This window comes from Gopherus flavomarginatus, chromosome 1, assembly GCF_025201925.1.
Source record: "Gopherus flavomarginatus isolate rGopFla2 chromosome 1, rGopFla2.mat.asm, whole genome shotgun sequence".
NCBI lineage: Eukaryota > Metazoa > Chordata > Testudines > Testudinidae > Gopherus > Gopherus flavomarginatus.
The window spans coordinates 3,616,326-3,642,403 of record NC_066617.1 but is presented as its reverse complement, the minus strand read 5'-3'; the positions used below and the strand labels follow the sequence as shown (position 1 = coordinate 3,642,403).

Sequence of the window (26,078 nt, the reverse complement as noted above, 5' to 3'; positions counted from 1 at the left end):
ACCCCACTATCTTTTCCCCTCCAGTCCACCCTCCTCCTCCCTTCCTGGCTGGGTGATTTAGGCAGCCCCTGGAAAAGTGTCTGAAAAAGTGCCTCTGCCCAGGCAAGTGTGTGCATGCAGCCATTGTATGTGTGTAGGAGACTGTGTGTCTTTGTGTAGGGAGATGTGTGTATTGCCGCAAGTGTATATACCTATGTGAATAAAATTTGCAGCCTAACTCTTTGACTTTTATTCCTTTTGCTGGCTTGCATGCTGTGACATTGTGCAGTCTATATGGTTTTATAAAAATGTAATAATAAGTGAATATAATGTAACTGGAATATGCTTCATGCAAAAGGTCTCTTGTAAGGTATCATTACAAAGCTTATAATCTACTGAGTGTGATCATCTTGTTTGTATAAATGTACCACTCTTGTATCTGAAACTAGAAATATGAAATATAACTCTGAGGGCCTATTGTAATTATGCAAAGTGTGGGACATTAATGGTTGTTTGGAATCTTGATGACTCTCATTAACCAGGTCTATTGTCTGCAGTTGGCTGTGTTTTACCTGTAAGTCTTTCTGTATATGTGTGTGCTAGCAAGTGGGTAATGAAGTCTTGCAGTGACATGTAATCATGTCACCTGAACTGGAATCCATCTTTAACCTGGTGTCTTTCCATTGAGAAGGAGTGTGTGGGAATTCAGAGAGGGACAAAAGGATTCCTGCCTTATGCAAAAGATATATAAAGGGGTGGAAGAGAACAAAGGGGGAGAGGAGCCATCATGAAGAACCCCCTAGCTACCACTCAAGCTGGGACAAGAGCTGTACCGGGGAAAGAATTGTGCCCAGGCCTGGAAGGTGTCCAGTCTGAGAAAAAATATACTGAAACATCTCTGAGGGTGCAATTATCTGTATTCAGTTTGATTAGACATCGATTTGCGCATTTTATTTTATTTTGCTTGGTGACTTACTTTGTTCTGTCTGTTACTACTTGGAACCACTTAAATCCTACTTTCTGTATTTAATAAAATCACTTTTTACTTATTAATTAACTCAGAGTATGTATTAATACCTGGGGGAGCAAACAACAGTGCACATCTCTCTATCAGTGTTACAGAGGGCGAACAATTTATGAGTTTACCCTGCATAAGCTTTATACAGGATAAAACAGATTTATTTGAGTTTAAACCCCATTGGGAGTTGGACATCTGAATTATAAAGACAAGCACACTTCTGTGAGCTACTTTCAGGTAAACCTGCAGCTTTGGGGCAAGTAATTCAGACCCTGGGTCTTTGTTGGAGCAGACGGGAGTGTCTGGTTCAGCAAGACAGGGTGCTGGAGTCCTGAGCTGGCAGGGAAAACAGGAGCACAGGTAGTCTTGGCACATCAGTTGGCAGCTCCCAAGGGGGTTTCTGTGATCCAACCCATCACATACACAAATAAAATGGATGACATAAAATATGTGTGCATTCCTTTCATAACAAGTTTTGAAAAGAGAAGGGAACTCTAAAAGCAATCTATTATTTCTTAAAAAGTGAATGTTGTTGACTAGTAATTGCAGAAGAGCCGCTGGATCGTACATTTCTCCCCATCTTTGTCTAGCTATGTTATAAACTCTTTATTGCAGACTCTCTTTTTATGTGTATGTCCAGCACCTACCACCCTGGAGCCCTGATCTTAGTTGGGATCTGCTGGAGCTCGTTCCCACCAGTTCCCAAGAACCGGTTGCTAAAATTAGACCTCCGTGGAGAACCGTTTGTTAAAGGGCCAGGGGGTGGGCAAAGAACTCCAGTCCGCGGGCCGGATCATGCTGTTGCTCTCAGGATTCCCAGTTGGGGAGGCTGAGGCTCCTCTGACCCCTCCCCTGCTTCCTCCCAGCTGCAGCGTGGCCAGCGGCCGGCCGGCACCAGCTGAAGAGGAGTCCTGCTGCCGCTTTTTGAGCAGCCCGGCAAGGTGTGCGTGTGTGTGTGGGGGGGAGGGGGCTGCTGCAAGCTCCAGGGCTGGCTGGAGGGGAGGGGACAAGTGGGGCAATTTGCCCCAGGCCCTGGAGGAGCCCCCAGCCCCACAAGTATATCTCCCCCAACCCCGGCCCCTCCTCCGCTTCCCCTACCCCCTTTAAATCAGAACTTTTTATAGGGAACCAGTTGTTAAGATTTTGGCAGCTCATCACTGGTCTCTAGGCACTAAACAATTGTAAAAGCAGCAAAGAATCCTGTGGCACCTTATAGACTAACAGACGTTTTGGAGCATGAACTTTCGTGGGTGAATACCCACTTCGTCAGATGCATGTAGTGGAAATATATACCTGCCCCTGGAAATTTCCACTACATGCATCTGACGAAGTGGGTATTCACCCACGAAAGCTCATGCTCCAAAACGTCTGTTAGTCTATAAGGTGCCACAGGATTCTTTGCTGCTTTTACAGACCCAGACTAACATAGCTACCCCTCTGATACTAAACAATTGTAGTATTAAATAATGTGGAAGTCTATGTGTTAGTGCATGCTAGGTGTGTACACATGAATACACATGCGTATCTGCATGTAGGGGTGAGAGTCAGTTTCTACAGATTTATTTATACAGGTTTCTGGACAGGTGCATTTCTGTGGTTGTGCTCTATGGATTCGTATTTGGGCTTTGGGAGTGGGCCTTTAATGGACCTATTGCAGCTGTGATAATGTGTGATCCTAATTCCACACATAAAATTACAATAACTTTAGTGAACAAAAAACACAGAGCTGGTTACAAAAAATGAGAAGAGGGGAGGGAAAGAATTATGAAAACCTTTATGTAATTTATTTTTTTTTAATTACCCTTTTTGACTATTTTGTGGCCAGCTTTAGTGTCCTGTAACAAATAAAACCGGAACTCAGAGGTGAAAGTAAGCTAGTATGGTCCAGTACTGCGGTACGGACTGGACCGGCTTCTCCAGTGGTGACTGACAGGGCCCAGGGCTCAGCCGCTGCGTGGAGCACCAGAGGTGATTTAAAGGGCCCGGGGTTCCCTAGAGTGGCCCATCGGGCCCTTTAAATCCCCGCCTCTTCCTCTTCCAGTTGAGGCCACACCCTCCTCAGAAATCTGGCGTACTGCTAAATCCTTTAAGTTACTTTCATCCCTGCCTGAACTCAGCATAATGCATCTGTCCAAACAATAAATATGCGTGTTTGAGCCTTGCAGTCACAGGCGCCGACTCCTCCTCCCTGCCCCACCTCCTCCTCCTCCCTGAGTGTGCTGTGTCCCCACTTTCCGCCTACCTCCCAGCGTTTCCTGCCCAGCCGCTGCCAAACAGCTGGGGAGGAGCGGGAACACGGTACGCTCAGGGGAAGAGGCAGGGAAGAGGCAGGGCTGGGGCAGGGATTTGGGGAAGGAGCTGGAATATTGGCAGGGAGGGGGCAGATTTGGGGCGGGGTTGGAATGGGGATGGGGAAGGGGCGGGAAGAGGAAGGGCAGGGGTGAGGCCTCATGGAAGGGTGGAGTGGGGGGCAGCCAGGGGCACAGGTCGGGTCAAGCACCCAGGGAAAAGAGGGGAAGTCGGCACCTATGCTTCAGTGAAAAGTGAGCATGAGAGAGAGTGTGGGGGACAGCATGCGACAGAGGGAGGGGCAATGGAGTAAGCAGGGGGCAGGGCCTCTGGAAGGGGCATGGCAGGGCCTCAGGGAAGGGGCAGGGCAGTGGGCAGGGCAAGGGCATTCCATTTTCTGGAATTAGAAAGTTAGCAACCCTATCGCCACCTAGGCCTCTAGTACCCACAGGAGACGGAGGGCAAAAGTTTACCTTGTTTGATGAGGGGCAGGGCTTTAAGTTTCATGGGGCTAAGGACAGGAGTAGGAACCTGGAGGGTTTCTGTCTACGATCTTGGCAAGTCCCTTCTCTTCTCTCTGCAGTCAGGAGAATGACACTTTGCTAGCCCCCAGGAGCATCAGCAGGCACCGTTTTCAGGACAGAAATGCCTGGTCTTTTTCTCGGCATCTCTGGGATCCCAGGCAGAAAGGTCAATTGAAGTGCAGAGTAAAACACCAGTGCATTTCAGAACTGCAAGATGTGCCCAGTGAAGGGAGCTAAAGTCTTTGGGATGTTGTCATAGACGGATAGTTAAGAGTTAATAGAACAGAAGTACTTCATCTCTCTTTTGCCTATAAAGGGTTAACAAGATCAGTGAGCCTGGCTGTCACCTGACCAGAGGACCAGTCAGGGGACAGGATACTTTCAAACCTTGAGGGAGGGAAGTTTTGTGTGCGCTGTTAGTTTTTGGTGGTTGTTCACTCTGGGGGCTCAAAGGGACTGGACATGCAACCAGGTTTCTCTCCAATCTCTCCAATACAGGCTCTTATAAGTTCAGAATAGTGAGTACTAGGTAGATAAAGTGAGTTAGGCTTATGGTTGTTTTCTTTTTCTGCAAATGTGTATTTGTCTGGGAGGAGTTTAAATGTGTATTTGGTTGGAAGGAGTTCAAATGTGTATTTGGCTGAAAGGATTTTAATTTGTACTTGTATACTTAGGCTGGGAGGGTGTTCCCAGTGTCTATAGCTGAAAGACACTGTAATATATTCCATCTTAAATTTACAAAGATAATTTTTATTTATTTTTTCTTTCTTTAATTAAAAGCTTTTCTTGTTTAAGAACCTGATTGTTTTTTTATTCTGGTGAGACCCTAGGGGACTGGGTCTGGATTCACCAGGGAATTGGTGGGGAGAAAGGAGGGAAGGGAGAGAGAAAGGTTATTATTTTCTCTCTGTGTTCGGATTACTTTCTCTCTCAGGGAGAGTCTGGGAGGGGGAGAGAGAAGGAGGGGAGAAGGTGAATTTTCCTCTGTTTTAAGATTCAAGGAGTTTGAATCACAGTGATTTTCCAGGGTAACCCAGGGAGGGGAAGCCTGGGAGAGGCAACGGTGAGGGAAAGGGTTTACTTTCCTTGTGTTAAGATCCAGAGGGTCTGGGTCTTGGGGGTCCCCAAGCAAGGTTTTGGGGGGACCAGAGTGTACCAGGCACTGGAATTCCTGGTTGGTGGCAGCGCTACAGGTTCTAAGCTGGTAATTGAGCTTAGAGGAATTCATGCTGGTACCCCATCTCTTGGACGCTAAGGTTCAGAGCGGGGGAATTATACCATGACAGATGTCTCAGCTGAATCCCAGCCACAGCCAGCATTGCTGGGGCTGCTGTTCCTTCATATCAACCTCCACTTGATGTGAGGCCTCTGCTCCTTTGCTGGGTGCTCCTGACCCTCACCTGTCTTTCACCGCCTCACCCACCCTGCAGAATGCAGATCTAGTCACCTCCATGAGAGCAGAAAAGGTGAGGAAAGGCCTAGAACTAAATCTGAAGCAGCACAGACTTTACTTGTTTCCTGGCAGTTTCTACTGGGTAGACGATTCCCTTCCTGCCTTGCACCCTATACTGCATTGCTGTGTCCCATTAAAACAGCTGCCACGTCCCACCACAGAGCCAGCTGCATTTCAATGATGAAGCGATTCATGTATACAACCTGGAAAGAGTTCTGAGATATTACACACACACAGGCAATGCAATATCATTGTTGTTCTCCATAGTTTGTTCTTGGCTTGAGAGCAGAACTTTCTCTGGTAGAGATGCTTCATCCGGGGAAGAGAGACTCCAGTGCAAAAGAACCCTGAACCTGCTGCTCCACTGAGACCATGGGCTTTGGAATGGAGCATTAGCTCTCATCCCTAGGGCTCTCTTGAAGATATTCATCCCTCTTGCCCTCCCCGATCCCTGGAGATCTCTGGGACTGGGAGAATCAGTCCATGGGGATGTGGCTTTGCACATGGTCTCTTAGGAAGCTGAAGAATTTCTACTGTGGTCCTAGCTGGGGAGTGGGGAAAATGGGAATGGGGTAAAAACTCCTCCCCAGTGCACAGCCTGGCTAGAGGAGAGAGGGCGGATGTATGGGGTAATATCCTCCTCCCTGTGGCACTGCTTGTCTAGCTCTGGGGGATCTATGGTGACAACACACCCCTTCTCTGCTTGGCTGTAGGGGTGGGGCTCTACCTGGGCAGGGATATGAAGCGATACCCCCTCCCAGGGGCACAGCCTGGCTGGGGGAGGGTATATGGGGTAATAATCCCACCGTGTGGCACAGCCTGGCTGGGGGGATATATGAGGTAATACTCCCACCCCATGGCACAGCCTAGCTAGGGGGTGTGTATATGGGGGGGTAACACCCCCTCCATGTGGCACAGCCTGGTCCAGGGGGGATCTGTGGGGTAAGACATTGGCACGGCCCCGCGGCACGGCACAGCCCGGCCGGGGGTCTCTGTGGGGTAAGACCCCGGCCCCGCCCCGTGGCACAGCCCACCCGGGGGTCTCTGTGGGGTAAGATCTCAGCCCCGCCCCCCGGCACAGCCCGCCCGGGGGTCTCTGTGGGGTAAGATCCCGGCCCCGCCCCGCCCCGCGGCACAGCGCGGCCGGGGGTCTCTGTGGGGTAAGATCCCGGCCCCGCCCCGCGGCACAGCCCGGCCGGGGGTCTCTGTGGGGTAAGATCCCGGCCCCGCCCCACGGCACAGCACGGCCGGGGGTCTCTGTGGGGTAAGATCCCGGCCCCGCCCCGCGGCACAGCCCGGCCGGGGGTCTCTGTGGGGTAAGTCCCCGCCCCGCGGCACAGCCCGGCCGGGGGTCTCTGTGGGGTAAGATCCCGGCCCCGCCCCGCGGCACAGCCCGGCCGGGGGTCTCTGTGGGTGGGGCAATAGTCCCCCCTTCCTGCAGCCCGCGGCCCGCATGGCCCCGCCTCCCGCCGCTTTGCGGCCAATGGGCCATGTTGTCCGCCGGAAACCCCGCCCCCTGGGCCTTCTCCGCGCATGCGCCCGGCTCCTCGCCCGGGTTGGGTCTGGCTGAGGGAAGATGGCGGTGGTTGGGGCTCGGCGCCGCCGGGTTGAGTCTGACGTGGGGGCGGCCGCTCTGGCCGGGGTATGAGCCGCCCGGCTCCGCCCCAGCGCCCGCGTCTCGCTGCTCCCGGCTCGGCCAGGCCTCGCCATGGCCCGGCTGGCGGATTACTTCGTGCTGGTGGGCTACGAGCTGGACAAGCGCGGTGAGTGCCGGGCCGGGGGGAGCGTGGGCAAGGGGGGGGAGCGCCGGGCCGGGAGGGGGTGGGGATGTGCGCCGGGCCGGGAGGGGGTGAGCGCCGGGCCGGGGGGAGCGTGGGCAAGGGGGGGGGAGCGCCGGGCCGGGAGGGGGTGGGGATGTGCGCCGGGCTGGGGGGTGGAGCGCCGGGCTGGGATGGGAGTGAGCGCCGGGCCGGGGGGGGGCTGAGCGCTGGGGTGGTGGGTGAGCGCCGGGCCGGGGGGGGGCTGAGCGCTGGGGTGGTGGGTGAGCGCCGGGCCGGGGGGGGGGCTGAGCGCTGGGGTGGTGGGTGAGCGCCGGGCCGGGGGGGGGGGGCTGAGCGCTGGGCCGGGGGGAGGGGTGAGCGCCGGGCCGGGGGGTGGTGGGTGAGCGCCGGGCCGGGAGGGGGTGAGCGCCGGTGGGGGTGGTGGATGAGCGCCGGGGTGGGGAGGTGGAGCGCCGGGGTGGGGGCTGTGGGTGAGCCCCGGGCCGGGGGTGGTCGTGCCGGCCCGGCTGTTAGGGGTGGTGGTGCTGTCAGGCCAGGCAGGGGAGAGCGTTGCAGGAGGCGTGAATACGGGGCGGGACCGGGGAATGTGAAGGGCCTGGGGGGGGCGGAATGGGGGGCGAGGTGGGTGACAGCGGCGGGAGCTGGCGGTTTGGTTCAGGCCGGTGGCGTAGCCGGGTTCGGGAGGCAGCCCCGGCTGAGATGGGGCTTGGTGAGTGCTGGGGACTGACCGTGCTGGAGGGGGTTTTAGGGGTGGTGGTGTTGGCCGGCCTGGGGCGGGGTGGTGAGGGCTGGGGTGTGGGTGGCTGAGTGCTGGGAGCAAGGCTCCTCACACTTGGGCAGCGGATGCAGATGGGCCCTGGCCATCAGAGGCCAGGTGGGGAAGAGGATTATCCTGTGGTTGAGCAGGGCCTGGTGGGGAGGAGTGGGCACTGGTGTTGGCATTGTAGGGAAGGAGAGAGGAGGCAATGGAGAGTCTGTGGTAACTATTGCGGGATTAGACAGTGGCAAAGGGAGTCAAGTAAGTTTTGGACAAATTCAGAGGAATGTGCGAGTGTGGTGTTGAAGCGGAGGGTTGGGTACAAAGTCTGGAGAGGTCCAGATGGATGGAGAGAGAAATCAAAATAGTGCATTGAGGAGGGCATTGCCCTTGCAGACTTCTGCCCCCACTTGTCCCTATGAATGGACTGGATCAGCTAGGAAAAGGAACATGTTAGGTTTGCTGGAAAGGTACTGGGGACCATTTTCTGTGTCAGTTTACACAATTGCATGACTGCTCTGGTTGACTCAATGATTTCTCTTTGTGCAGATGCACGTAAGGGTCTTCCCACTGGCATTATGTCTCTAGGGCTTGGTCAAGACCAAATACTCCTGTAGGGAAAGCCTTTCATCTGATTGTCTGGGGACGTTCTGGAAAGTTCTGCCTGGAGATAAGGCGCCCCAGGCCATGTTTGTGGTAGAAGGTTGGCAAGAGACCATGAACTTTGAAGAGGGCTGCTGTACAGTGAATCCTGACAGTGCTTGGGATTGGTTTCCATTCTGAAATGCCAATATCCTGCTGGATGCTGACGGAATATTTATATCTAGGGCATCCCAGCAGTAGGTGGATTGAGTTAAATTGGGTATGATGGGAGTCTGGAGGCTCTTATTGTAAATTGACTTCCAATGTCTGCTCGTCCAGTACTAGTCTGCGCTCACTTTTTCTCATAGACTCGTAGACTTTAAGGTCAGAATGGACCAATGTGATCGTTGTTTGCTCTTCTGACTTTTCCTTTGTCTATCTAGCTACTGCAGAGGTCTTAGTTTTTTGACTGAAGGAAGTGGGCAGTAGGCAGGACGCGATGACTCCATTCTAGAGGAAGTGAAGTGTATCTATAAATCTGGCAATATATTTAGTTTAATCTTTGAAACTCATTATAGTATGTCCATGTCTGGCCAGCTCTGGTGTTTAGAGCAGAAAATTGTCTCATCAGCTTGTGCTACTGACAGCTTTGTTTGCGTTTGAGCTGGTCACTGAATTTACTTCTCGACGATGCCTTCAATGAGCCAGTTTTTCTATGAGGAGGAGAACTGGGAGCAGTTTTGTAACAGACATGCTTAGAGTTTAACACTGCTCCTGGCTCTGGAGGGGCGTTCTAAGAATTTGCCTATATGTCACTATAATAAATTGGCTGACAGATAATATGTTCAGAAAACAGACTCCTGTCGAAGGAGTTATAGCAGTTCCGGTAGTAGTACACAGATGTGCATCTGGGCAGACTCTGTGACTTGGGGCCCTGAATCCTCTGGTCTCTAAATACTGTATGGGTAGACCTGGTTCTTAGTCTTGCTCTGAATGCTTAATTGTATTTTGTTGTCCTGTGTTTTTTCCTGCTCTGGAGGCCTGATGATGGCTGTCTTGATTACTCATTATGGTATCAGTGGCTTATACTTCACTGGTTAGAGCCATTTTTGTGGCTTACCTGTTTGGAAATTGAGTTTTATAACTCATTCGGAAATTGTGATCTGGGCTTCTGTTTCGTTAAGTAGATGTAGGTTGTTTGGAGACAGGGTGGGGTTCTTTCATCAGAGAAGAGAGGGTTGGGTGTGGGTGGAGAGGTGGAAGGAGAATACATAGCAGGTAATCAGCAGCTAGCTTTATAAGTGCTCGTGAGGTTGACACAGAGGACCTGTCAGCGCTAACTAGTTGGATGCAATCCTGCAATTCCTGCTGCAGCCTCTCTCTGAAAACAGATGGGATTCTCCGTGTAAACTAGTCAATGTGGGAGTCTGTATTTGCTTTGCCAGTGCCGAATGCCTAGGCCCTCAGCTGAGAGTTGATACGATGCATTCTGTTCTCCCTTAGGCTGCACCAGTTTGTGTTAATCTTGCCTAATTCCCTTCATGGCAGAATTCCTCTCCTCACCCCTACAGTCAGTAAGAAAACAGTGTCACAAGCTGCTATTTCCTAAATAGCAGCAACCAGAGGGAAGGGAGAATCTGACCTGAGCTGGAAGGGAGAATCTGAAATCCCTGACCACTGCAGGCCTAACACATTCACGTCACATGTTCCACCATAGGGAGAAAGTGACCTCTCTTCAATTACAGGGACAGTTTAAGCACTCATTGAAGACCTGCATTGTATCAATTTTTAGCTCAGTCTGAAATTTAACAGGCCTCCAAGCTTGTATTGGCTCTTCCAAGCAGTGTCGGGGATAATAGGATTTAATTATGCAGAGTCTTTTGTGACATCACTGAAGAAAAGATAATGCGATCACAGGTAGATGCCTTCATGTGGGACTAAAGAGATGGAGCTGACAAGCTCAAAGGGACTGAGATTCTATTTTTGTGCAAGCTTCTCTAATAGAAAATGAGAAGAAAAATCCAGAACCTGGGAGATATATGGGAAATGTTTTGTGAGATTCTCAGAAGGGAATCCAGGTATGCTTGTAAGGGGCTTGTAGACACAATGTTGTTAAGAAACCTCGTGGTTGGGAAAACACTGCAAAAAATTCTGGAACTGGAGCAGGTGTGAAGGGGTTAGGTTAGGGACTTTACTGAGTTCTCCCATCCCTCCTCTCGCTACCACTGTTTAGAAAAGAAGATGTAGTGACACTGTGTCTGTGTGAAGTGTGGGGGCAAGATGATGAGCTCTATCATCTAGACAATGAGGTGGGATTAACTTGAGTGAGGAACAGTTTTTACAAAGTCCAAACTACCCATGGCTGAATCTCAGCAGGTGAAAAAGTGAGTAGTGCTGGCGCATTATTTTTATTTAATTCTTGCCAAATTAATTTGATTTTTGTTTAAGTGGCTTCCTGGTAGGTGAGGCACTACATGTATGTAATATTTCCCAAGGGTTCTGTGCCTCTCCCATCTGGTTGCTTTGCAATGGATCCATTCTGAGCCTGTGTATGTTGCCATCCCTAGTTATGTCTTATGGAGCTGTCTTCACATGCTGCTTCCACCCATTTTCTGTAGTTTAGTTGTTCCAGGTGGAATGAGCTTTATTTACCATAGAAAGGAGATGAATAAGCAGGGACAGGATAAAAGTATATCAGATAAATGGTGCAGAGAAGGTAGGTCAACAGTTTCTGTTCTCCCTGTATTATAAAATACAAGGGGAGGTTCAAAGAAATCGTGACAGCTGGCAAATTTCAACCGATAAAAGGAAATACTTTTTGACACAATGGAAAAAAGAACTAGATAAGTTAATGGAGGATAGGTTCATCAATGGCTATTAGCCAGGATGGGCAGGGATGGTGTCCCTAGCTGCCGTTTTCCAGATGCTGGAAATGGGCGACAGGATGGATCACCTGTTGATTATCTCTTGTGTTCATTCCCTCTGGGGCGACCGCCGTTGGCCACTGTCGGAAGACAGGATATTGGGCTAGATGGACCTTTGGTCTGACCCAGTATGGCTGTTCTTATGCTTAATGCACAGTTAAACTCTGGAGCTCATTGTCACAGAAATTTGAGAGCTAACATTTTGGAAGTGATATTAATCCTCATGATTCAGGAATTAGTAATCCAATCTCTAAGTAATAAATAGCATCATGAGATAGGGTCTGTTGATAGATTATTCCACATCTGCCTAATATGGGGTATTCACACCTTCTTCTGAACCATCTGGGGTCTGGTCAGTGTTGGAGACAGGATACTGCAGTAGGTGGAACTTAGCTCTAATCAACTATGGCAATTTCTATGCATCTCTTCGCCCCCCCCTTCCCCCCCAAAAAAACAAAAAAGTCATCTGTCGGCCGGGATTCCAAGATAAGGAATAAGAGCCTTAAGGTTGCACCTGATCTGTGTTGTATAGTTTATTTTCTTGTAGCACCCAGCACTGTAGTATGTGTACATGCTCTGGTCTCCTGTTCTGTCATATTTAGCCTGTTGCTGCTGCAAAACCACCACATTTGACTCTGAACAGTGGTAAAGTGATGGAGGCAGTGGTGCAGCAGCAGCATCTCATGTAAAAAAACCTGTTGGGATCAAGTTGATTTCACATCTCCTATATTGTTGAATCCCATTGCACTGATTAGACTTGAATGTTGGTTATTGATCTTGGGTTTTTAGAATCTGTTGTTCCGGAAGTAAACTGTGTGCAGGAGTCACCTGAAATGCAGCCGCTTCTGGTGAGGAAGGTGGCAGCTGTTGACTAGCATGAAGTAACACTACGCAATAGTCTAGGGGGAAAAAGTAAAGGGAATCTCAGTTCCAGTTGCAATTGCAGGGGGTAAATTTAGGGAGGCAGAATATAATTACCTGCTTTGGAATTTGGTCTGGAGAGCAGCCCTGACAGTTCTGAAAAGTACCATGAACTCTTTAGTGATCACATGTAATTGTCATTTTTGTATCTTACCTAAAATATACACATCTAGCAGCACAGCATCCTGTAGTGCCAGGTTCAGAAGGAAGAGCTCCACCAACCTTATTCCTAAACCAACTCCAGGCAGCATACATGTGTTCCTTGCGTGATCTCCCATCCAATTACAAGCCACTTCAGCCTTGCTTAACTTCACATCGAATAGGACCACAGTACAAGCAAGTCTCTTCGGGGGTTAATAAAAAGTGAAGGAAATGGAGGAAGTGATTCTGCTGTTATTGACACACGGCTGGATGTTGGATTTCATGGGACTTGTTAACTGGGCTTCCAGATGTTTTCCCCCAAATCCTTTGTAACTGCTGTAGAGCTGTACAGTGGCACTTGAGGTGCTGTAGCTTGTTCTGATATATACACAATACGAAGCTGATACTGAGTGGAGATGTTTCCATGATAGCTGGTAAGGTGATCAAATACCGTGGGGTTGCGGGCCATACAAGTTCATAGACAAAACTGCAGTTTAATCATATTGTCCTTGTCTTGTTGTTTGGGAAGCTGGGTATGGGAAGAGAGGGAAGATGGAGTGTAAATGTCATGCAGATTTGTGGTGACCTTTGATATGGCTTGTGTTCTGGGAAGTTGAACAGTAGACAGTGCTATGGTGTGAAGTGTACAGTTTTGGGTAGTGTAGTGGGAAGGAAAAAACTTGCAATATGTGGCTTAGAGACCTTAAAATTTGCTCTAATGGCACAGCACTAATGGTGAAATATAGAGATTGATGTTTAAATTAAATGCCTGAGGCTTTGGCAATTCACCCCTCTCCCCATTGCTCCTGGTACTGCTCAGTAAATTAATCAGCTAATGAAGACTGCTCAACTCAAGTTGGGGCATTAGGTGCTAGGACTTGTAGTCTTCACAGGTCGCACTGTGTAATTGTTGAGGGATGCATGTCTCTTAAAGGTCAGAGTGGCTGCAGTTTGATACCAGTTAGGTGTAGTTTGCCTCCAGCTTCTGGTGAGCTCTCAGTGCAGCAATTGAATGAAGTTTGGGCATCTCTGCCGTGAACTATTCGTATCTTCTTCTCTCCAAGCTGTACTAGCATTAGACTTCAGCAGCGTTTCTAATCTCTCACTGAATTATGCTAGTGAGACCCAAGGAGGGTTCATACCATATGCTATGAGAAGCAGACACAGAGGCAGGAATTTGGTTTTCTGTTGCTGGGGGATCATTCTGAGGGAGAGAGATAAGTCGATCAGTAGAGACGCAAGAATCTGGTCAGTTGCATCTCCTTCTCAGAAAAGGGTGAACAAGAGTGTACTGGCCAGTTCTTTGTAAAGTTCAGTCTTGCCCTAACCTCCTTCCTGCCTGACACTGGCCAGAAAGCTTCCCTTGTCCTCAGCCAACAGGTGGTTACACGTGTGCAGAATACTCTGGAGGCCGGGGGGGCTGAAGTGACACTTCTTGCTTTGGACAACATAATCCACCTTTGTAAGAACCCTTTGGGATCAACTTCCAAAGTGTTGAAGATGTTTGATTTCCAGGCAACTGGTTAGTGATTTTTTTTTTTTGGGTGGGGGGATGAGTTTGGCATTGATGTCCACTCCCCATGTCCAGCCCTGAAGGACCTCGGATGGTGGTTGAAATTTGGAGAATATTTATTTCGTCATCTGAAAGTGACTTATTGCCTTACTGATTGGATTAGTCCTGACATGGCCATAACCTGCGTGACTGGCTGCTACCATGGAGGATGCAGCCACCTCCCTTACGAATAAAGTGTGTATGTAGTGCAGCTTAGAGAGAGGCTGCATTGGCTGCCATGGACTTGGGGAGAGCTACTGAGATAGTAGATTGTTTAGGAGGAGGGAAAAGGTTCTGTTGTTTTGGGTGGATTCCAAATATACTTGTCTTTAAGTGGGCCATATGAAATGAAAGCCTTAGGCCTTATTTTGCTGCCCTTGACCTTTCCAATCCATAGAATATCCACAAGGAAAATCTGTGGGTGTAGCTTGACTATTGTAGCTCTCCAGGGACCTGTGGGTACCAGGTGGGTTTCTCAGATGCTGTTGGTATCCCATTTTCATTTTAGTTTGTCTGAGGCCATGTCTACATCTAAAATTTTGCAGCGCTGGTTGTTACAGCTGTATTAGTACAGCTGTATAGGGCCAGCGCTGCAGAGTGGCCACACTTACAGCAACCAGCGCTGCAAGTGGTGTTAGATGTGGCCACACTGCAGCGCTGTTGGGCGGCTTCAAGGGGTTTTGGGGAAGGCGAGAGCAAACCGGGGAAGGAGACCAGCTTCGCCGCGGTTTGCTCTCGCGTTCCGCGAACCACCCTGCAAACCTCAGGGAAGGAGACCTGCTTGTTCAGGGGTTCGGGGAACGAGAGAGCAAACCGGGAAAGGAGACCAGCTTCGCCGCGGTTTGCTCTCGCGTTCCGCGAACCACCCAGCAAACCTCAGGGAAGGAGACCTGCTTGCTCGGGGGTTCGGCGAACGCGAGAGCAAACCGGGGAAGGAGACCAGCTTCGCCGCGGTTTGCTCTCGCGTTCCCCGAACAAGCAGGTCTCCTTCCCTGCGGTTTGCAGGGTGGTTCGCGGAACGCGAGAGCAAACCGCGGCGAAGCTGGTCTCCTTCCCCGGTTTGCTCTCGCGTTCGCCGAACCCCCGAGCAAGCAGGTCTCCTTCCCTGCGGTTTGCAGGGTGGTTCGCGGAACGCGAGAGCAAACCGCGGCGAAGCTGGTCTCCTTCCCCGGTTTGCTCTCGCCTTCCCGGAACCACCCAGCAAACCTCAGGGAAGGAGACCTGCTTGCTCGGGGTTCGGGGAACGCGAGAGCAAGCCGGGGAAGGAGACCAGCTTGATTACCAGAGGCTTCCTCAGGTATGCTGGGATACCTGCTTATTCCACGGAGGTCAAGAAAAGCGCTGGTAAGTGACTATACTTGATTACCAGCGCTGGATCACCAGCGCTGGATCCTCTACACCCGAGACAAAACGGGAGTACGGCCAGCGCTGCAAACAGGGAGTTGCAGCGCTGGTGGTGCCCTGCAGATGTGTACACCTCCTAAGTTGCAGCGCTGTAACTCCCTCACCAGCGCTGCAACTTTCTGATGTAGACAAGCCCTGAGATGTTCCAACTGCTGGAAATGTAGTGAACTGATGGGGTTAATATCCAATGGTGGAAGGGACTGTGATAGGGGACAGTGAAAGGGAAACTTGCCTAGTTTATGAGAAATATGTTTTAAAGGATGGAGGCTGGAATAGTTCAGCAAACTCTCCAGCAAGTCTGTTTCTCTCCAGCTCTGCACCAGCAGCTTCATGGGAACAGAAATGAAAGTTAAAGATAAACCAGTTCGGACTACTTCAGAGAGACAGGAAATGGGGTTTGGCAGCTACAGCTCTAGGCTCATTAGAGAAGTTGGATACTGCTCTCATGGAGTCTAGCACATTCAGAATGTTTATTTAGGTTTATAGTTGGTGGAAAACATGATCTTTCTAAGGGAATCTAGTCTTGTACTTAACACATACCCTTAAGGTGCAGAACCATTCTGATCTCTGTAGGAACGCTCTGCTGTGACATAAGGTAAAATGAGCACTGACTCTTGAATGGAAGTATGTTGTCTTACGAACTAATTGTACCATGAAGTGGTCAGAAGCCAATATGGGAATCTCTGAAATCAGACAATGTGGTGATGCCGTAGGCCAGCAAGCAAAGATTCAGTTGCTTTACCTCCTGGTCAGTGAAATCTCTACTTCTGCATTTTGAACTATTAATGTTAATGTGCCCAGACACTGGATTCCTGCCCCTTTGTCAGGCTGGGGATTGTGGTCAGTGAAGCAGAATGCTGAAGCATTACAGCAAACCCAAAATCCCCCTGCAAACTGTGGCTGCATGATGCTCTCTTCTAATCTGTCTGTCCAGTCACTTGCACCTTGTGTTACAGGGCCTTCCCACAGCCTGTTTGTGTGCTGAGCCAATGCCTGTGCATCTCTCTAGTGGTGTGTTGTGCAAATCTTCAGATGTTTTGTCAGAGGGTTATATGTTTCAGAGCCTCCAGATCAGTGTTTCTCAAACTGGGGTCGCTGCTTGTGTAGGGAAAGCCTCTGGCGGGCCAGGCCGGTTTGTTTATCTGCCCCATCTGCAGGTCCAGCCACTCGGGATTCGCTGCTGCAGGCCAATGGGAGCTGCTGAAAACGGCCACCAGTACATTCCTTGGCCCGTGCTGCTTCCAGCAGCCCCCATTGACCCTGAGCAGTGAACCATGGCCAGTGGGAGCTGCGATCGCCCGGATGTGCAGATGGCGCAGGTAAACAAACCGACCTGGCCTGCCAGGGGCTTTCCTTACACAAGCGGCAACTCCAGTTTGAGAAACACTGCTCCAGATAAAAGTACTCATGAGAGCAAGAATACTCCAGCAGAAGGAAACTGGTCTCATCGTATGTGAGTGGTTGTGTCACGCTGTGCCATTGTTTGTGCCATTCTCAGTGAAAGGATGTTTTCAGATCTCTTGAGATGTTTGCACTTAGGGTATGTCTTCTCTAGCAATGTTAAAGCGCTGCCATGGCTGTGTAGTCACGGCACCAGAGCTGGGAGAGAGCTCTCCCAGTGCTGTGTATAACCCACCCCCACGAGGGGAGTAGCTCCCAGCTTGGCTCTTAGCGCTGGTGCACTGTCTGCACTGCCACTTTACAGCGCTGAAAGTTGCAGCGCTCAGGGGGTGTTTTTTCGCATCCCGCCTGACAAAGTTTCAGTGCTGTAAAGTGTCTGTGTAGACAAGGCCTTAGAGTGGTTCTACTAATGTTGATGGCCACATTTGCAAAGCCCTGGACTCTTTGCTTTCCTTGAAGTCTTGTAGCTGAAAGGTTAACTGCTAAGCTGCTCTGTGTGTCGGAGGCCATGTCTACATCTAAAATTTTGCAGCGCTGGTTGTTACAGCTGTATTAGTACAGCTGTATAGGGCCAGCGCTGCAGAGTGGCCACACTTACAGCAACCAGCGCTGCAAGTGGTGTTAGATGTGGCCACACTGCAGCGCTGTTGGGCGGCTTCAAGGGGTTTTGGGGAAGGCGAGAGCAAACCGGGGAGGGAGACCAGCTTCGCCGCGGTTTGCTCTCGCGTTCCGCGAACCACCCTGCAAACCGCAGGGAAGGAGACCTGCTTGCTCGGGGGTTCGGCGAACGCGAGAGCAAACCGGGGAAGGAGACCAGCTTCGCCGCGGTTTGCTCTCGCGTTCCCCGAACAAGCAGGTCTCCTTCCCTGCGGTTTGCAGGGGGGTTCGCGGAACGCGAGAGCAAACCGCGGCGAAGCTGGTCTCCCTCCCCGGTTTGCTCTCGCGTTCGCCGAACCCCCGAGCAAGCAGGTCTCCTTCCCTGCGGTTTGCAGGGTGGTTCGCGGAACGCGAGAGCAAACCGCGGCGAAGCTGGTCTCCCTCCCCGGTTTGCTCTCGCGTTCGCCGAACCCCCGAGCAAGCAGGTCTCGTTCCCTGCGGTTTGCAGGGTGGTTCGCGGAACGCGAGAGCAAACCGCGGCGAAGCTGGTCTCCTTCCCCGGTTTGCTCTCGCCTTCCCGGAACCACCCAGCAAACCTCAGGGAAGGAGACCTGCTTGCTCGGGGTTCGGGGAACGCGAGAGCAAACCGCGGCGAAGCTGGTCTCCTTTCCCGGTTTGCTCTCGCCTTCCCGGAACCACCCAGCAAACCTCAGGGAAGGAGACCTGCTTGCTCGGGGTTCGGGGAACGCGAGAGCAAGCCGGGGAAGGAGACCAGCTTGATTACCAGAGGCTTCCTCAGGTATGCTGGGATACCTGCTTATTCCACGGAGGTCAAGAAAAGCGCTGGTAAGTGACTATACTTGATTACCAGCGCTGGATCACCAGCGCTGGATCCTCTACACCCGAGACAAAACGGGAGTACGGCCAGCGCTGCAAACAGGGAGTTGCAGCGCTGGTGGTGCCCTGCAGATGTGTACACCTCCTAAGTTGCAGCGCTGTAACTCCCTCACCAGCGCTGCAACTTTCTGATGTAGACAAGCCCTGACAGTCTGTCTGAGAGCCAGATCTTTAAAGGACTGGAGCAGCTTGATTCCAAATACTTATTTAACACTAAGTGAGGGCACAATGTGCTCGACTGTACAAAACATTGAGAAAGACATGGCCTCCTGCCCCAAGGAGCTCACAACCTAAGATAAATTTTTGAATAAACCACTGAGAAATTGGCTCCTTCTACTAGCCCTGTCCTCAGTTTACAATTTCCCCATGAAACTGTGCCCCCTCACTAACGCTTAAACCCAACATTTTCTGACAGCTTCCTGCCCAGGGTTTAATTGTTAATGAGGTCTTCAGCTGTTGCAGTCAGAATGCAGAATCCTGAACTTGGGTCTTGACAGTTGGAGGATGATCAGTTTTTTCAAAGGATTGATTCTAAACTTTTAATGTGCTGTAAGCATATATTCTCTTACTAATTTGTCTTCACCACGCTATTTATAAATACTTTTACAGGCTTTGTGGATTGCCCTTTAAATTGTCTGGGTTCATATCCGTTTTTGTTCAGGTGTGAAATGCTTGGTCTTGCCCTAGTTCCTGTTCACAAAAACCACTACATGGAACAACTAGCAGTCTTTGTGCAGGGAAGATTTAGGATTAGAATTATACTGCAGTTTGGGATTGTGGAGTAGTAGCAGAGCTGTGTGCATGAGGAGCCTAGAACACAGGCTAGGGAGTACTGCAGATCACGGTTGGGGGGCAATTGTCAGTCTTGGTGGGAGCTCAGGACTGGAACTGCAGAGGGCATGTGGGCTGGGATTGAGGGTATCAGTAAAGCTGTGTGTCTGGGGAACCCAGGACTGGACTATCAGAGGGTGCTGCACTTCGGGACTGAGAGCTGTGTCAGAGAAGCTTGCACACTGTATACCTACTTTAGTCAGTGCTCTCTGTTCCTCATTTTCATGAGCATTGAAACTGTTTCAGATTCTGTCAAATCCTTTCACTGCTGACTGCTGTTAGCAGTCACTGCAAGTCCTTTCACATTCTGTACCAGATGACTGGAGGATAGCTCACGTGACACCAATTTTTGAAAAAGGCCTGTAATTACAGGCTGGTAAGCCTAACTTAAGTATCAGGCAAATTGGTTGGATCACTTGATGATAACCTGTCTGTTCATTTCCTTTGGGGCATCTCCAATTAGCCCCTGTCAGAGGACAGGATACTGGGCTTGATGGACCTTTGGTCTGACCCAGTATGGCCATTCTTATGTTCTTTAACTACAGTAAAGAACAGAACGATCAGACATACAGATGAACATGATTTATTGGGGAAGAGTCAAGATGGTTTTTATAAAGGGAAATCATGCCTCACCGATTTATTAGAGTTCTTTTAGGGGGTGAACAAACATGTGGACAAGGGTGATCCACTTAGACTTTCAGAAGGCCTTAGACAAGGTCCTTCACCAAAGACTCTTAAGCAAAGTAAACAGTCATGGAGTAAGAGGAAAGGTCCTCTCATGGATCAGTATTTGCTTAAAGATAGGAAACAAAGGGTAGGAATAAATGGTCAGTTTTCAGAATGGAGAAAGGTAAATAGTGGTGTCCCTCAGGTGTCTGTACCGGGGCTAGTACTGTTCAACATATTCATAAATGATACAGAAAAAGGAGTAAACACTGAGGTGGCAAAATTTGCAGATGATACAAAATTACCTGAGATTGTAGTCTGCTTTGGACTTCACTAAGAGTTACAAAAGGATTTCACAAAACTGGGTGACGGGGCAGCAAAATGGCACATGAAATTCAGTGTTGATAAATGCAAAGTAATGCACATTGGAAAACATAACCCCAAATCTACATAGCAAATGAGGAATCTAAATTAGCTGTTACCCATTAAGAAAGAGATCTCAGAGTCATTGTGGATTGTTCTCTGAAACCATCTGCTCAATGTGCAGCGACAGTCAAAAACGGTAACAATGTTAGGAAAGGAATAGATAACAAGACAGAAAATATAATGCCTCTATATAAATCCATGGTATGTCCATATCTTGAATACTGTGTGCAAATCTGGATGCTCCATCTCAAAAAAGATATATTGGAATGGGAAAAGGTCCAGAGAGGGGCAACTAACATGATTAGAGGGTCTAGAACAGCTTCTGTACGAGGAGAGATTAAAAAGCCTGGGACTGCTCAATTTGAAAAAGAGATTAATAAGGAGGGATGGGGGAAAGATATGATAGAGGTCTATAAAATCTTGACTGGTGTGGAGAAAGTGACTAAGGAAATGTTTACCCCTTCACATAACACAAGAACTAGGGGTCACCTAATGAAATTAACAGGCAGCAGGTTTAAAACAAACGAAAGGAAGTACTTCTTCAAAAAACACACAGTCAACGTGTGGAACCGTTTGCCAGGGGGTGTTGTGAAGGCCAAACCTATGATAGGGTTAAAAAAATAACTAGATAAGTTCAGTAGTTATTAGCCAGGATGGTCAGGGATGCAACACCATGCTCTCTGAGTGTCCCTATCCTCTCTTCGCCGGAAGCTGGGAGTGGACAGGGGATCAGTGGATTGCCTGCAGTTCATTCCTTCTGAAGCACCTTGCATTGGCCACTGTCGGAAGATGGGATACTGGGCTAGATGGACCATTGGTCTGACCCATTATGGCCATTCTTATGTTCTAACTTTTCAGAGTAAAATAAAATGAAGAACTGTCAGCTGGGGGGAAAATACCTGGAATTGGTCAGACTGCAGGTGGAGGTGATCAGGGCCTGAAGCCTTCTCTCTGAGATCACTTGATTTTACAGACAGATTCAATGGAGGATCTTTGTGATGAAGTAGGTAGTGGGGTGGATTGACCTGGGAATGTTGTTTAGTTTTACTGGGACTGTCTGCATCGGGGATGGGAGAGCAGGGGATGACTTTATGTGACCTGAGCCATGATGTGGGGTAGGGAGAGTCAACACCTTTGCCTGGGAAACTGGACAAAGAGGGAGGGGGAGAAAACCTGCTGGAGGGGTTTTTGGTTTCAGTTTTGGGCTGACTGGGAAGAGGCAGGGAACCCCAAGTCTGGGGTCTAAGATCCTTGCCCCCAAGAGGGACCTTGCTGAAGGGTCCTGGTTGTACCTACCAGCCCTGCTTGGGACTGTGTTCCTGTCATCTAATAAACCTTCTGTTCTATTTTCTGGCTGAGAATCATGGTGACTCGCAGGAAGTGGAGCGGTGCAGCGCCTTGACTCCCCCACACTCCATGACAATCTGCACTTAAGTCTTGAGTCAGTTGCTTGGTGAGAAGAATTTATCAGCGTGGCTGAGGGAAACACCTCTCAGTAATGGTCTAAGAGCCCTTTCAGGCTGGATTGTTGTTTCAGTGACTTACAAGGGACTGCAAATAAGAGCTTTGCTGACTTTTTAAGCAGTGTTCTGCAGGACACTCTGCTGTATTTCTGACTGCATTGACCTGCGGGACATAAATTGTCGTTTTACTCCAGCTGTACATAATGTTAGAAATTAGTTCCTTCACATAGGGGCTGTTCAAATGCCATCTTCTGGTCTGAAATTTTTAATGTGCCGCAGCTAAATAAGAAAACTTCTTGGTCCTTTCTGGTTGCTGTTAGAGGAGCCTGCGTTACTAAAAACTGGTGTGGAGATGAAGTGTTTGAGTGATTATATCTTTAACTTCTGCCTCCCTCCTTCACTTCTGAGGCTCTGTGGGAGCAATGGGCAGATGCCATGACAGATGCTTTTGCTGGGAGAGAAGCTGCCCCACAAGGCTCAGTCCTGTCTATTTTATTCAGTGTAGCCACTGGGGAGGGGCTGATGAGGCAACAATATTGAAGTGCCAGCAATACATTGACACCCAGTTCTACATCTCCTTTATGTGAGATGTAAACGGTGCCATCCTTGAGCTCAGTGCCTGACCAAAACCAAAGTCTAGATAAAGAACAGTTGGCTAAAGCTGATCCAAGGCAAGACTGAACTGAATGTGAAAGGGAGAGGGAATCCCTTAGGATTTGCCTCTTCCATAATATCCTCCTCTGTTGAGGTTGAGACCATCTACATGTGAAGTTACTTTGCAGTCTTGGGGTCCTGGTGGGCTGTCTGCAAATGGATGTCCCAATAGTCATAGCTTTGAAAAACATCCATTTCCATCTGTGAGTGGCCACAAGATTGTGCTCCATCCTGTTGAACACAGACTTGGCCGAGGTGACCCATGTGTTTGAGCAAGAGGCCTGGTTATTGCAGATCATATCTAGGGATGAAACCACACATCCCAGAAAAGCTCAAACTGATACAAATGGCAGTTTCCTATTCACTTAGCTACGCATCCTATTCACTATGAACACATCACCCCAGTACTCCACTCTGCACTTGCTCGAGTCCAATTCAATGCCTCTCACTTGATAGTCCCATGGAGGGCTCTGAATATCTGAAAAATCATCTCTTCCTCTGTTGTCATGACTTTGAAGGACTGTTATGTTCCACTAGAAATAAGAAACTTGATTAGTGGGGAGAGACTCATGAGCATGGGAGATTAAACTGTCTCAGATGCTGTGTCTAGGCTATAGAACTCATTGCCACAACGGATAAAAGACCACGAGTCTCTCAGTGCTCAAAACTCAGCAGTGAGACTTAGTTGTCCTGCAACTGGTTCCACATACACTTATGCAAATTTAAACCATTTGGATTTACTTTGACAAGTGGGGAAGGAAATCTATTTGGTACATTTTAATACTTGAGTGGTGTCCTAATTCTGTGCTAATAGGTGCCTGTCATGGGCATGCACACTGTGTCCCATTTTGGGATGGGGTAAGGGTTGCTATAGTCCTGAGGCTAAGTCTGCATGACTGCTCTTGAGTCTCAGGGTAGTGTGGCCTAATGGCCAAAGTAGTCTGACTGCCCTTCTACCAGGAAGGGAGGCCTTAGGGCCAGAGTCGATGCCACTGCCTCCCCTATCAGGGCAGGGTGGCCTTACAAGGGATGTAAAATATGAAACAGTTAACTGGTAAATATAAATCTTACCTGTTAACACACCCTAACCATTAACCCCCAGCCTTGGGCCTGCTGGCCAGAGCAACCTGGGGGTGGCCGGCCGGAGCAGCCCCAGCCTCATTCCCTTTTATCGGTTAACTGATTGAACAATATAATTTTAATCGTTTAAAATTAACTTTTTAAATGATATTTACAGCCCTAGGCCTAACAGCCAAAGTCAATATAGCCGCTGTCTTTATCAGGGCAGATTGGCCTAACACTCAGAGTCAATAGAGTTGCCTTTTCTGTCAGGGCAGGGTGGCTTAGTGGCCCGAGTCAATAGGATTGGTGAGGTGACCCACCACTCTGGGCTTGGTGACGGCTGGGGTAGGGGGGCCTGGGCCCTCCCTTTCCACCAGGTCCAAATGCAGGGCCCTGACGCAGTGGCAGGTTCCTACTGAAACACGCCGAGAGAGTCTGTGGTTCTATAACCAATTCCCTGCAAAGTTTCCCTGGGTCACTTCCTACCCATTTTCCCAGTGTGCTGTCTTGGCATTCCCACGGTCACTCCTTCTGGGATGCCCAGACTCGGGGGTTTGTGGGTCATCACCATTTGGCTGTCCTCTGTGTCCTGAAGTGCTGGCAGTCCTTCCGCAGGAGCCTTCAGTGTATCCCCTTCCTCTCTGGCACTCGGCCCTGATGAGCTGAGCTGCTCCCTTTTATGTCTGATGTCCAGCCAGAGCATGCCCAGCACAGCCGAGGGGGCCTGGCCTCCTTGGCTTAGAGAGAGGCATTAACCCCTGCAGTCACCGTGCCATATGGAGAGAGAATGTGACCTCAGTAAAGGAAGGGCACAGGTTGTAGTCTGTGCATCTGCCAGTGACAGGGCAGCATTTCACATTTCTGTTGCTGTGCTTCCTGAAGTACTTAGGAGCTCCGGTCTTAGTTCACAACCCCCATTGTGCTAGGTGCTGTACATACACGGAACAAACAGACCTTGCTCTTTGAAAAATCCATAATCCTGTTATGGTGAGATGGGCATGTGAATGAGTCTGTCCGCTGTTATAACAGTTGTACATTAGAAATCCCAAAGCTCCACTATCTTGATGGTTTAGTGCAGTACTGGAAAATCTTCTTTACCCCCTTACCTTGGGTAAACAACTTTCTTTTGGTAGGGCAAATAAAATCCATTTTTTTTATCATTGTGGTGAAGATGAGTAGTTTTTGAGCCTGGGCTAACACATTTACAGAGTAATGGCTTGCCGTACTCCTTTCCTCTCTTTCATGAGAGAGAGGATTTCCTATGGAGTTCACTGCCAAAAATTCCTCTCAGCACAACAGTATGACTGGGAACAAATTACAGTATTTATATAGTTGTGTTCCATGTGTGTTCGTTTCAGAGCACTGCAGGAGCATTGAGGAACTGTCAACATGTTCACTGTAAACAAAATTCTTTAACTGTATTGCTAATATCTTCATTTATTGCTAGTGATAATTCTGCAAATCTAATTTATGTTTCTCTGATGCTTTTGGTTTACTTTTTGTATTTTTTCTGTTTGGACAATGAAAATCACTGAAGTTAGCCACTTTGTTTCCAATCAGTTTAGTTTTCAGGTTCTTACTGCAGCAGTGTTTGAAATTGAAATTCTGTTGGGGTAGATATATTTGTATAAACATTCCAGTGAAAGCAGTTTTGAGACTGTGGAAGGGCTTCAGTTTTGTAAAAGTTTTTCACCACATTTAAACTTTGGGCCAAATGTAAATTGACTCACAAACCTCCCAGTCTCAGTTCAATAAGCCTCCTCATTTAGATCCCTGCTTAAACTCCTCTTGTGTCGTGTTAGTTAACCATACAAAACACTTTAATAGAGCCACCAAAATGTGCTTGAACCTTACCAGAGTAACAATGTGAAAGTATTTTTCTGACCTTTGAGCAGCTTCATCCCATCTTCCCTCATGGTAACTCTGTGTTTTGTAGAAAATTAGGTTATAAGCTCTTTGACAAAGGGATTGTATCCGTGTACTTTCTCTCTAGTAGCTCTCTCTTTTGGACACTGTAAATAACCTTATACAACAAATTACAGTATTTTATAACTTGGGAGTCTTTAGCTTCCAGACTTGTGCTCAGACTCCTATTCCATGCTCATTATGACTAGATGAGGTTGCAGAGCAGTCAGAACTAGGGAGTTGTATTCTTGCACTGATTAAAATCAGATTGTTATTTACAATATGGTCCCAAAGCAGCCACGTGTCAGTTTGTGGGGAGCCGCCTGCATATTTGGCAGCTGCTTGGCTGCCTTGTTACTGTGATTTGGACAATGCTGCATGGCTTTTTTTCTGAATGAATTTTTCTAATGAAATCTATACAGCATTGAACGTTCAAGAAAACAAACTGCTTCGGTGTCCCTTCTGCTAGCTGGAAAGCTGGATTTTTATGTTGAAGGTAGCTGCAGGAAGTTGAGCAGGGTCCCAGTCAGGCTGCTTCACTTCTTTTCTATGCATCCTCTTCCTCTTTTGCTCTGAGGCCTTAGCTGTCTGAAACTTGTTTGTTACCCAGATGTGAGTGCTGTCTGGCTGAGTCATGCCTTTTCTGGAACAGAATGAGATGCACTGCTGCTTTTATAGTGGTGCTGTTCATTCTGCCTCAGGCACTGACAGTTCCTAATTTGAGGGATTTATAACTGAAACATACCAACCTGTCTCAGACTGTAGCTTGCAGCCCATACCTCAGTCCAGGAGGGGAGTGGCTTCTTCTTCAGAATCTCACTTTGCTGATCATGATGCTGGTGCTGAAGATG

At 49.0% G+C, this 26,078-nt stretch overlaps 1 protein-coding gene across 5 annotated transcripts in view; it reads left to right on the top strand.

Annotated features, from left to right (window-relative positions):
• Window positions 1-6,840: 6,840 nt before the first annotated feature.
• SBF1 (SET binding factor 1) overlaps window positions 6,841-26,078 on the top strand; it is a 159,248-nt gene continuing 140,010 nt past the window's right edge. For all 5 annotated transcript variants that reach the window (XM_050920167.1, XM_050920143.1, XM_050920158.1 and 2 more), the window contains exon 1: window positions 6,841-7,026. In XM_050920167.1, coding sequence (XP_050776124.1) covers window positions 6,972-7,026 — 55 coding nt within the window. In that variant the 5' untranslated portion in view covers window positions 6,841-6,971. The remainder of the gene's footprint in view (window positions 7,027-26,078) is intronic.